The sequence below is a fragment of the Tyto alba genome, unplaced genomic scaffold, assembly GCF_018691265.1.
Source record: "Tyto alba isolate M040663 unplaced genomic scaffold, T.alba_DEE_v4.0 Super-Scaffold_22, whole genome shotgun sequence".
NCBI lineage: Eukaryota > Metazoa > Chordata > Aves > Strigiformes > Tytonidae > Tyto > Tyto alba.
In genome coordinates, this window is record NW_024881296.1 from 28,886,531 (window position 1) to 28,899,919 (window position 13,389).

At 38.3% G+C, this 13,389-nt stretch overlaps 1 protein-coding gene across 6 annotated transcripts in view; it reads right to left on the reverse strand.

Annotated features, from left to right (window-relative positions):
* PDE7B (phosphodiesterase 7B) overlaps positions 1-13,389 on the reverse strand; it is a 179,731-nt gene that overhangs the window by 16,192 nt on the left and 150,150 nt on the right. For all 6 annotated transcript variants that reach the window (XM_032983224.2, XM_032983223.2, XM_032983221.2 and 3 more), the window contains 5 exons: positions 8,258-8,409; positions 6,963-7,026; positions 5,246-5,341; positions 3,453-3,553; positions 1,787-1,918 (listed from right to left, as the gene is read on the reverse strand). In XM_032983224.2, coding sequence (XP_032839115.1) covers positions 1,787-1,918; positions 3,453-3,553; positions 5,246-5,341; positions 6,963-7,026; positions 8,258-8,409 — 545 coding nt within the window. The remainder of the gene's footprint in view (positions 1-1,786; positions 1,919-3,452; positions 3,554-5,245; positions 5,342-6,962; positions 7,027-8,257; positions 8,410-13,389) is intronic.

The following is a 13,389-nucleotide window of genomic DNA, read 5'->3' on the forward strand; positions in this document are numbered from 1 at the left end:
TCAAACATGCCAGTGAATGTTCCAAAACAGGATACTTAAAAATCATATTTGCTGTTGAAAGACTGCATTTCCTGCACTGTCACTGCCTTTTCTAAGCAACATTTGAAAGCATATTCAAGCTCAGTTAGCTGAGCAGAAACCACCTCTCCAAGATACTAATACTTTATTTTAGTTACACTTCTTTCAGATTAGCCTGAATTTTCAACCTAATTATATATTACTGTTTCCCACTATTAATTTGAGGAGTTGTTGTTTATACCTTTCCATAGGACCAGGGTTTTTGTGGAGTGGCTCCACCTACTCCTCTTCAAAGTACCCTTAACATAACCTTCCCAAAGTCCCCTGGCTTAGGTCCTTGGCTTTTCTCCCTCCCCACTCAGCTGGCCTGACATTTAGAAAAGACTGGAGCAAAACAAACCAGACGTGTATGGGTATGACTTAATAAGCTGCATCAGCTTGTGACAAGGCCAGTCACAAAGTTTTAAGTGTCTGAGCATCACCATGCCCTGGCTGGGACTCCCATGGCCCAGACCATTCCCGTACCCCAGGGCAGGACAGCTGCACTGTTACACAATCCACTTCTTATGGAAAAACCCAAATGCTGCTTGAGTAGGAGAAAACAAGAGAGAATCTGTTTTCAAGTAGTCAGCACATCAGAGCAATATCTTGATTTGCTAAGTATGTATAGAAAGGTACATAGCTGTTAGTGAGTCTTCTTCAGTTAGATTAATTTTTAACTTGGGATACTCTGACACCTTATTACAAAGGCTGAAGCTGACTATTCTGAAGGCTGGAAATCAATACCATTTCCATTTATTATCTATGAATTACGGTAAGTGCCAGCAAAATGATTTACAGCATTGCCCCGGTAAGTAGAGGTAAGTATAATGTAAAGGACAGAGATGTATGTATACATGCATGCAACAATTATACACATAGGACAGCTGTAGATAAAATCCAGAGCTACAGTGATTGCCATGGGCCAAAACTACAAATATATTCAAAAAGGACCACAAAAATCAGGGCAGGATGGGTTCACTGGTAGTTACTGAACAAGAGGGTCTGTGTTTCTGTTTCAGGAAGTCTTCTACTACTGCTTGCCATGGCTGGAAGGATGTATACCAGGTGAAGGACAACTCTATACTTATCCCAGGCTTATGTTTCTCTCTGAGATCTTTTACTGGCTGCTCTCAGAAACAGGATACTGGTCTAGACAGCCTCTGGTGTGACCTACAGTGGCTGTTTATAAGTTCTTTATTTATATCTCTAGGCACGTTTGTGTAAATACCTACAACTTTTCCTTTGGTTTCCTCTATCTTCTATTTTTTTTTTTCTTAAATTGCAGTATTCATTATGTGTTTCATTTTACTAGAGCCACATGAAGCAAAAGTTTCTTGTAATGCAACACCAATTTAGAACATGCCTGCTGCTTACTTGCTCACTGAAGGAAGATGAAGTACAAATTGTCTCACCATGATTTTAAATCTACCCACAGCTCCTTACCCCAGATGATCTACAGCAGCAATAACCCAGGCAACTGATTTGGCTTAAATGTCTTCAACAAAATCTGACATTTCCACCTTCTTTCTCATTTATAAATGAGAAGCTTTCCTGTAAGAAGTGTCACCCAGTGAGATGCCTAACTGAAACTGTCTGGAGTATAAAGTGTAGGTTGATTTGATCAACATTCCCCTGCTGCCAGATTTTGGCATTAAAGTTCACTGCAGACTGCTTAGACTCTCCTTGACACCACTTTACATATTATCAACTTGATAAGCAGTTTTACCTGGTACAGGCTGGCAAGGTGGTGTTTAGTTTTGATCAGAAAGGGTTGGTTGACCCCTGGATGATCCACATCATGAGCCGCAGCAGCTAGCAGTCCGAGCATGATGTCCGACGGGGTGAGGAAGTTGGCAAGCTGAATCACATGTGTTAATCACAACGAGAACGTGAACAGTAAACACCTTTTTTTTTTTTTTCTTCCTTTGGCAAATAAACAAACCAGCTGACATCGTGGCATTGCTCAGTTTTGTAGGCATTTGTACACCAATGTCAAATATAAAATAAATTTTGTGAACAATGTTTTTAAAGTGACTGCTGAACAAATATCTGATAAGATATCAGACTATATAGTCGTATTTTATTACAGTTTTTATTTCTTATCTCTTTATCATTCATGGCAATATAAAGATTGTTATTATAGAAGTGCTTCAGCATAGTCTAAAAGGTTCAGTTTAAAAAAGTAAATAAGTATACTAGCAGGTTGGCATATGTTAGCATATATGATAAGAGCTCTGACTCACACAGTATTTAGTAATACCAACAGTGCATCTGGCTTCATTTTTCTAGCACAGCACTGTGTTGTAAAATGCAGAGATTATAAACTTCTGGAATTTCAAACTTGGCTGTTAGGTATCTCTGTTTAAATATAGGTATTATATTAAAGAACATAATTCACCTTTCTAACTTCAGACATCCAAGTTTGAAAACCTGCCCAGAATTTTTTCTTCTATACATCTTATCATTCAGAAGCAAATTTTGTTACCATTTAGAAGCAAATTTTGTTATAATTGGAAAAATAAAATAGGAAGTTTTAGCATTTTCCGCTTCTAAGAGTGAGGTAGTTATTGCCCAATGAGTCTGTACAGAGTACAAATCCACGAGCTGAAAGAAGAAGCATCCTGAGATGAGAAATGAAGAGCAGTATGGTACAGGTTCTGGATGTTGACTGTCCTCTGTACTTCTCGACAGAAGGGGCTTGCAGATCTTGCAGGAGGTAGAAATGCAGGAAAGACGTCGCCTGATCCTGTCCTCACTTATCATTACTGTATTCTGGTCTAACAATTTGCTATTTATAGCAGAACTTCCTTTCATTTAAGTCAAGCCAGGAAAGATTAGTTATATTCTTACACTGTGGCTCAGCATTACAGTGCCCTCCACCAACATACTTTAAGCAGCATCACTCCCTCACGTTGTGGGGGGCAGCAGCCAAAAGCTGCTGTTCACTTGTGCAGCGGATACCCCCTGCAACACACCTCTTTTCTGGTGTTGCACTGCCCAATGCAGTATTTTGAAATATTGATGTGAGGGGCTTACGCCCTGAGGCAACTGAGGCAGGGGCAGGCATTGCCTCCTGCTGGCTTTGATGGGAGGACTGCAGCCACTGGTGGGTGGCTGGTTCTCACGGTCACGGAACCTGGAGCTCACACGACAGCACTTCATGTCGCCTGCATGATGGGGAGTGACTCCAGTACCTTGTTTGAAATGTCTGGCATCTGTAGCTGACTCTGCTACTCACTTGTTGCTGAATTCAAGCATGCAACCATTTTCTGCTATCTAAAAATAGCTTCTTGGTTTTTTTTGTTTTTTTTTGTTTTTTTTTTTTTTCAATTCTGGGAAAAAAAATCTGACAATTATCTGAAAGCAATGTAAGTGTGAAAGGTCATCATTACCTTGGGCTCTCTCAGATAGCAGTGCATAGCTTGCGTGACATCAGCAGCATGGACAGCATTGTGGTACGGGTTTTGGCTATGGTAATCTTCTTGAACCATAACTGGGAACCAAAACAGAAAACAAAGATCCTTTTGTCTCTGAATGCCATGGCCACAAGTGGGAACTGGATTTAAAATACAATTTGAGGTTTTACAGTCAGCTGCCTAAGGAGTTTCTTCAAATAGCTGTAGCTTACTTAGACTGGTGCTCTTATTGGGATACCTTTAGAGAAAAAATGCATGAAAGGATTTGTGAGGCCCAAGGGGACATACTGGGTCTAGTTCATAAATCAACTCTTTCTTGCCTTAGTGAAGGCTCTCATTCAGGAGTAAAATAAATAAGGAAGAAAGGCAAATTTATCCACAACGGAGTGTAATTATTCAGGCTGCTGTCACAGGGAAGTCATATGTCATTAAGGCAATACCACCTATTTTACAGCAGCAGGGGGTGAGGCCCTGATATCCTGGCATCATTTGTTATTTGAGTGACTAACTACAGTCAAAGGCATTCCTACATCCTCCAGGCAGAGAATCAAAAGATACAGCACTGGGGTATTAAGAGCAAAATATTCTGTGATAATTTCAGTCACATCGATGTGATAATTTTAAAACACCAGTCCCTCTTGGTTTAGTTCACAGTGCTGGAACTGGTCCAGCTGGACCAGGAGCACCAACCTTTTAACTCAGCTTTCACTCACACAGAAAATCATCGAGCTGTGTGCTTCACACTCATCTGTTCCTTGCAGCAGTGCCTGAACCATGAGGTGGTCTTGGGGCAACACCACTGAAACACTGGAAGCTGCACATGATCTTGCGCAAAAATGCTCTCCTAGACACTATCAAATTAATCAAACAGAAAGGTAACGGGCAAATTTCCCATGGCACTCGTCTCCAGCATGGGGACCACCAAAGAAAGTCCTGGCCTTCAGTTTGTTTCCAGCTCCACAAGCATCTGAAGTTACAGTAGGTAATCGTTTAAATCCTGAGTACCACTAGCTCTAATTATCTGAGTGTCCACTTCATGGCTGCCCACAGGAGTTAGAAACGGCAGGGAGATCTTGTCTGTCTCCACACCGGATGAATGCTTTCCAGAAGCAACAATTAGGCAGTCTTAAAGAAGAGACCCTGCTTTGGAAACTCTGCCTGACAGCCTGACAAACCAGCATTCAGCTGCATTCAAAACATGATGCAAAAAGTAATTGATTTTGGCCAATTTCTTCTTTTGGTTCACTGACAGCATGGGGCTAATATTTCTGTTGGCAGTAACAGCAGCAGGGGCTTTCATCAACACTATTCAGTGCAGACAGCTTGATATAATTCGTTAAATTTTGCACATAAGCTATTAACTGCCCTGGGTCTCAGTGGTCTATTAGTCACTAAAATAATTACACTGCACCACAATTGTACTGTGCCTGGGTAGGTTCTGCAACATCTGTCTGTCTGTGTGGGCCTACTCGGCCAGCCACATCTCTGCATGGCATACTTTTTTTAAACCACTAGTGCAATTGTGGTACTGGGATGCTTCAGCCCAATGCAGAGCCTTTTGAAGTCCCTCCATTGACTTAATGGGTACTGAACCCAGTACCCAAGGGCCTGTAAATTATATGCTAATATATATCACAGAAATGTTTTACTGAAATATTTGCAACACCATCATGATTTTACATAGACACACAGACCAAGGCAGTTTCTTCTCTGATGCCCTACTTAAGCTGTAAACTGCATTTAAAGATGGCTTTGAGGTGAGCACTTACCTAAAAACCTGTGTAATGTAACCATATCTAACTGGAAATGGTGGATAAGTCCATGCACATTGAAGAGGTGACAAAGCAGTGTTACGAGACTGTTTCCTAAAAGCAGAAAGGAACAAGTCTTAGATTCCCTTAACATGTAGTTACAGACCAAGCAAGACTAAAAATCTTGCTAATTTCCCAACTGCTAGTCAGCTCCTATCACCTTAGCTCCTATCATATGAGCTTAGATGACACTCAAACTCAAAATTGGCTTATATAAATTACTCCTATATATCAATCTCTATCAAGATTTGATGGTATGGCTGTACCAGTGCAGCACCATTCCTGTGTACAGTTGCCATAAAGTCACAGTTGCTGTTTCAACATGACACAGAAAGTGAATTAGCATGGTTTTAACCAGAAATCTTTTGACAGGCTTGAGAACCACATCATCTTCATAATCCTGCTCTACCTCCAGAAATGACAGAAAGGAGAAGGGCTTTTCTGCCACTTCAGTTTGCCACAGTGTACTAATTAATTAATTACTACGAAATCAGAAGTTTGTAATGAAATTTTTTATTTTACACATGGCTGTATAAACATGTAATTAACCCACGTACCTAGCTCAGCTACAACTGTATCTCATAATGATGATGATGCAGACAAGAAAAATGAGTTGCAGCATTTATGGTCTCAAGTTACGCTGTAATGTTATGCTGGCCTTACTGTGAATCCAATACTGGTAACATGGGCAAAATTGAGCTTAACTAGTATCATACGATCAATTATACATACACACAGTATTTTAAAAAGTTTGCACTGCATAATTCAGCAGCAATGTTTCCAGAAAAGTTAGGAAAAAAATCCCCAAACCAACCAACCCATACAACACATAAACAATATTTGAAGGGAGTCTTTTCTTATTTAATGTAACTCAGGAAAGAAAACAAATATATGTACAAAGAGGACATGGAAACTTATTTGCCTTTACTGAGCAGGGGTGCAGAAAGGTAATTTCGAAGAATTATGTTTTTTTTTCCTTTGCCATTTGCAGTCCTTTCCACTCTCCACTGCCAGTCACCCAGCTGAATTACCTTCTAAACCAACTTTTTTCTACACCTTCTTCCTCAGCCAAAGCTAATTAGACTGGGTGTGAGGAAGAAGGGATCTCATTCCTATGAGCAATACAGAAAGGAGAACGGTGTGATCATGACCCTCTTCAGCAGTTACCTGATCAAGAGGTATTGCCTAGACATTGCTGTGTGTGTGGTGTTACAAGCACATTTTTAGACAAAGCACTTCATAGATTCTGACTGTCTTAATGAATCTCCTAATTTTTGCTGCTTAACAGAAGCAAATGCATTTTCAGTTAAAAGTATTTTGTGTTGATAGAAATCAACTGGTTATGGAGGTCTGGATTTATGACCAATGTATCTAATAGGTATATTTAAAGTACCTTTGGAATTTCCCAGATAAAGAAAACTGAAACACCTTCTTGAAAAGGTGGCCATAACAAATGTAGGAGATTAGATTAACAGAAAACCACACAAAACATTATCCTGTAGTTCAGGAACAGCCTGAAAATGTTCGAGGATATGATTTTAAGAGATGTTAACTATGTCCAATTTCTCTTCAGTAATCCAAACTGGAAACATTTAGCAATTAATTAATTAGCGTTTTTTAGAATAGTCATGTATGAGAGATATTAAAATAAAAACTTTAAAATAAATTTACTTACCATTTGTCAAGCGGTCAAACAAGAAAATGTCAAAATCCCACATTCCCACTTTGGATAGCATATGCTAGAAAAAACAAACACAAAAAGGCAAATGACCGGTATGTCAAACTGTGAAGCAGATTTGAATTATTATTCCACCTTAATCAATCACAGGAGTGATTGCTGCAGCCTAGAAGTTTTGTTTGGGAAAGCTATAGAGATGTATTTGAAATATCAGACATCAGGAACCAAATTTAGCTTTACTGCATAAAATATCACTTGCACTTTTAAGTGAGGAGGTTTTGAACTTGACAATAAGCATACTTTCTAAATGGAGCTCAAAACAACAAATAATATAAACCAAAATATTATGAAAATATTCACTTTTACTGCACAATTTTTTAATTGTCCTTTATTGTTCCCAAATCAATTCAGTACAAATTCTTGTAGGCTTTTCTAGCAGTTTGCTAAACAAACCAGTACACGGGAATAGTCTTCATAAACTTAAGATACAGTGCTTCTGTGAAGCCCACTCAGCCACGCAGAAGAATCCATCATTACCACCATACACACCGTTTTTACAGATACATCAGTTCAGTCAAAAGACTGAGTCTGGACTAACTGTATAACCTACAATGGCACATGTGTCAATGAAATGTGCATTCAATCCCATTGCCTAGTCTATATTCAAACCAGTTCTGGATTCTTAACTACTTTCTAACACCTGGCACATAATCTTCTCTTGCAGAGAATAAAAATTGCCTAGGCACATAATCCCAACACTATCAGTTGTGCAGGTTTTGTCAGAAAATACCATTCAGAGCAAGTATAAGAGCTGCAAGATAACAGAACTGTATTTTGATTATTGTGAAGTTCTTTGTAGTGACTGGTCCCTGTTTCCTAGCCTTTGGCATTACGGAGAGCTACTGTGGGTTGCCTAATAGCTGCTCCATACCAGCTGAGAGACAGCTGTCTTTTTTCAAGCAGATAAACTAAATCCTGTGTTGATGAATTTAGTTAAATCAGTAATCCAGCCAGGGATCCTTGATTCTTTAATAAATCTAGATTATAATTTCAGTTGACAGAATCTGAAAATGCTGAATAGATCTAGACATTTTCTTGTTGCTCTGAGACTAAGCCTTTAAAGCTGTAACCATAAAAGAGGAACGGACAGTCTGTTTGCTGTGAGGTAGGCAAGTAACGTGGGTCATTTAAGAAAGATCAGCCATACATTTGTTTATTTGAAGACTGAACCAAACCTGACACATTCCCTGGAATATTATTAAAGGAAATGGAGATCTGGAGACCCATCTTACCCTTGCTTGCCCAAGGTAGTCCTCATCCAGTAGGTACAGAGAGGCTTGTGGTACAATCCCACGCAGTAACCGGGATGCATGGAAATACCTCTGGAAACTTAACAGTCTTTTCACTTTTTTCTTGGTGCCAATTTCCCCTGAGAGTGTAGTATCTGTGAAAAGCAATCAGCACAGAAACCATGACGCCCAAGATGAAGGATGGCATTCTCAATTATTTAATAAGAGAAATAGCAAAAACTTTAAAATAGTGATAGAAAAATCATAACGCTCATGCTTCTTGCCCATCTACATGAAGGAGCAGTATTCAGATCCCTGTATTTCAGCATAATATATGTGTTTATTTCAGAAAGGAAATGTGTTCCAGTAAAAAGATTACAAATGTAGGACTTGGAAGATCCGAGTTCCGTACTCCGCCTGTAACAGTCTTTACTGTGACCCAGGCTAAGTGACTGGTGGGAGGGGTGTGATATATCAGCTAACTGTAGATGTCTAGAGGGAGCCTAAATGACTAGGGTTAGGGTTAGGTACAAGAAAGCTGCTCTTACTCTTCTGTGCCTCTGTTCCCTAGCTATACAATTGGAAGTAGCGTTACCTTGCTACCTCACAGGAGTGTCACAGGAATATATTAAAATCACATAGCACTAGTATACAAGGTGATCTTGGCTATAAAACCAAAAAAGTTACACTGAAGGAGACCTCAAAAGACAGTTTGAAAGCACATATACATGACCCACTTTTGGAAAATGAAAGAAGATAAAGAAGTAAGAATAGGTTAATAATCCTATTGTATTGTCTGTTGTCCTTCCTACATATTAAAGCAAAGTATAAATAAAGAAAATATTTTAGTTCTACAATTAGGAAAGCAAGTCTATTCAGGCAATACATGCATTTCTGGTTACACAACAGAGTATGGTCCTTTCACTCAGTAGTAGGATAATTCCAATTCCCTAATGCTGCATTAGGAGATTTTCATATAGGGCTAAATGTGATACAAAAACCAAGGCAGTTTTTATACAGTGATTAAATCAGTAATTAGAGTAATTAAATTGCCTTATTCTTAGTAAGAAAAATATGCAGGCTTCATAGAACTGATAATGACTTAGGTAATTTCATCTGAACTTTTAACAGAACCTCATGTACAATTGTGATGTTTTCATTTTACAGTCTGGTATAAGTTTTGGAAAAAGGGAGGACAGAAACTGGGCAGTTGTCTGAAGGCAGTAAGCTTCAACACAGTTTTATTCATAAGAGCAACCTTGAAGAAACTGAATTTCTTTTAGAGAACAGTAATGATCACTTGAGATAAGAAGCTGCATAGCAATTCACTGGATTTCAGGTTTAAATAAGAGCTCAGGAAAAATATCCATGGACTGAAGATGACTATCTCTAGTCTGCTATTTCTTTTTTATGAAAAAATGCTGAGCATTTGTTCTGCTATGAAATTAGAATATGACTTTGTATGCTGTTTTTATGAGTATTATTATCCTGAGAGTTTTTTCAGAGAAGTCATTAAGGTTTTTTTGGATCATAGATGGTTCAGTATCTGATTTCTCCAACAGCACATGTGTGAGCACCTTCTGTGGCAAGTTTCTTCCTTAAGTAATCCAACAGCTATCGAGTGATGCAGTCAGCAACAACAACAAAAAATACATACTTACAATAATTATTATATTTTATTACACCTGTGTCTCACACTCCTCATGGGCAGTCCAAAGACCCCACTGAGTTTTAATAATATAAAAGCACAAAATAATTTTATTGTAACTTGACAGGCCATGTGTTTTCAAGAATGCAAACAGTAACAATGTCACTACTGTACCAGCCTGAAGGTTAGATTTTCATTTATGATGTGCCAGCACCTGCCATAATTCTCTCACACATTTTAAAAGTTGGAACAATTTCATGGCCTGCTGATGGAGTGACTAACGGAGGTGCTAACAGTTACCCAGTGACAGCAACATGTGGAGGAACCAGTAGACTTGTTCTCGCATTTCTTTTCATTTATATAGTGCTGCTAAGAAGTGGCTGGCATTCAGTTTAATTCCTGCATAAGAAACCACTTAAAATTAAATCACTTATTAAAACCGTATCACCTGTTTCTCGACTTCCCAACTCTCCTAATTCAATCTTTGCCCTCAAACTATCACTGTTTTCAGGTAACAAGTTTAAATTTTAAGGTATGGAAAACTTTCCTTTTGTACATTAAAAATGAGTAGTTGCTCCAACCAATTTTTATCTAAGTTAACATCTGTTTTTGTCAGTTGAAGACAGATGACTTAAATTACCACCTACACTCCCCTAAACTGTCTTTAAAACTCACATGTAGAGTTGCTGTGGATGATCTGAAGGTGAAGGTTTGGTCTGAGTCCTAACAAGCAGCTGTACACTGCAGTAGGAAGAAGTGGTTATTTTATCCTTTGGATTACCAGATTACTTCAGTAGCACAAATAATACTTACCAAACCACAAACACATCAGGTTGAAATACACAATTTCTTATTATGAAACATATTTTCTGATTTGAACCATCAAACTTGTTGCCACTACTTTGTCAGATTGCTCTGTATGGTTGTCACGGGTCTCAACTGAAATTTAATCATCAGCAGACAGTGCCTCTGGAACATGACTTGCTGGTTCAGATGAGCACTGTATTACAATATATTATGCAAAAAAATCTGTTGCCCTGTATTTTCATTCATAGGGGAAAGAGTTTATAATACTCATAAAGAACGGTAGGAAGCGTGCTTTAAAAATTGGGCTCTTGACAGAACAGCCTGAAAACTGTACCACAGGCTAACCACGTGCAAACTCTGGATGTTGACTTAAAAGATATCATGTTAAAATCACATCCTTTGGGTCATTTCAGTAATACCGGATTTGTCCATGAATCACAGGACTTGTCAAATGATTCCTATGACCCATAACAGATTACTATGCCATCCTCAACAATGTACCTTATTATAATGGTGTCTTGCATAAAATTGGACTAAGACTCTGTCCCTCTCTGAGCACAAAACACCCCAAACTATTATGATCTTATCAGCATCTTTCCCCTCCCAAGATCAGTGTCAACCAAAAAAGAAAAGCACAGCCATATGAAGTTGAGAGAAAAAGGATGATTAAAAATGAAGAGCAAAAGGTGAAGCAGCTGAGAGTGAATGCTCAAATTCTGTCCTCATTTGCACCTGAATCTCCCAGCAGCAAAATGCCATTCCCAGCACATGGGATCCACCGTCTGACACAAAATTAAGATGCAGTTTTAAGATTAAATTAAGGATTTATGTAAATGACTTATAGTAATACACTGAACATACCATTTCTTTACTGACAACAGTAAATTCCAATTTAATTTGTAAATATAAAATTTTGATGATGTTACCTGATGTAAGTCATATAGTGACTTTGAACTGGAAAGAGTTATTGATAGCTATTTCTAATTAAGTTAAATTGAATTACAAGTAAATGAATCAGAAATATCACTGCAGATATCACTGAACTCCAGTTATATTATCTAGTTAAAGAACACAAGCTGCAAGGCTCACATGGGAAGGATTTAGTAATTATATGCAATTTTGAAATTAACATGAAAAACAAACAAGAATGTCTTTTGTATATACCCATAAAACTTCCTCTGAGAACGGTTGTTTAACTTTAATCATTGTGGCAACTTCTGAATGCTTTATTTACCTAAAAAAAGAATCATATTTATCTCTTAAAAGATGCCCACTCTCATATTCTGTGGAGTCACTGTGTAGCACAGCAGTTGGAGAAACCCTTCTTTGTACACTGAATAAAGTTATTGTATGAATTACATACATATTGTATGAATTACACATTTACAGAAACATCCATATAAGCATTCCTCAACAAAGCTTAACCTCTACCTTCAAAAAGCCTGAGCTCATGGTGTATCTATCTCCTGATATGTTTTAGCAGGCAGCAAAAGTGGTTGCATTTTTCTTTAGGTAATTTGATAGCCAAAATCACATATACATGCCATCAGACCACGGATGATGTCTGGGTACTGCACATGGCCCTCAAGAGGTTAATAAACTACAGTAATCAATGGTTGCCTTCTCTTTCCTAACAAAGTTCCCCCAGTTACACAGATCTGCTTGCCTTAACATGATCTATGGCTCACTACACCTCAGCCTCTATTATTTCAGGGAAAGAGGTTTCCTGCGCTAGGAACTGCTACCAGTTTTCTTTCAGATTTCTTTCACATTGCTGCACTAGTGCGTGCCCACAGGCAGTGCGAATATAAAAATGATGGAGGTTATGTTAACAATGGTTGAGTTAACATCCAGAAACAATCACATAAATCAAATTTGGACAAGGATGTACTTAACTCTGCACCAGACATTCATTACATTGTTATTGTTCTTTCAAAGTAAACAAACTTAGTTATGCATTCAAATAAGGCCTCTGAGCTTTCCTTCACAGTATTGCCTTTTTTATTTTATCGCACCTTAGTGTACAATAAAAACAGGTCACCCAGCAGCATGAGTGGATAACAACAGGTTTATTAATTTTCAAAAGCCAACTTATTCAGAAGCAGAAAACATTTTTCTTCTTCTTTCCAAAAGGATGCATAATAAATCAGGTCCTCAAGCACCTGCCTTTTACTCATATGGTTTATAATACCCATCCCTCTCTTCTGAGGACGGAAACACTTTCTGTGCTCAGCAACTGCTCAACAACTGCATGCCTGAAGAGTCAGGTAGAAAAGTGCTGGCATAGCTGGAAGATAAGGTGAAAGGACCAGACCTGCAAATTACTGTCCAGACACTTTGCAGTGAGGAGTCTGGGAAAACAATTTGTCTCTGGTCCTATACATTATGGAGGTAATTTCCTGCACTGGTTCCTGGCTTGACAGCTGATTAGAATGCTTTTATCTGAGCGCCCAAGAGATATGTAATTGACTTACGAGGAATAATTGGTGTTTGTCCATTTTTTTGTGTGTCAAATCATGTCAGACATTTAGATCACCTTTACTGAAGTCTTGTTTGGCATACTCATTGCATGACTTTGTTGCTAAATTCTTCTTATGAAGAAGAGTAGTACTGATGATAGAAAAAAAAAAAAAAAGATGTGCCGCCTTAATATCTTCTTAAATTATGGATTTATCATATT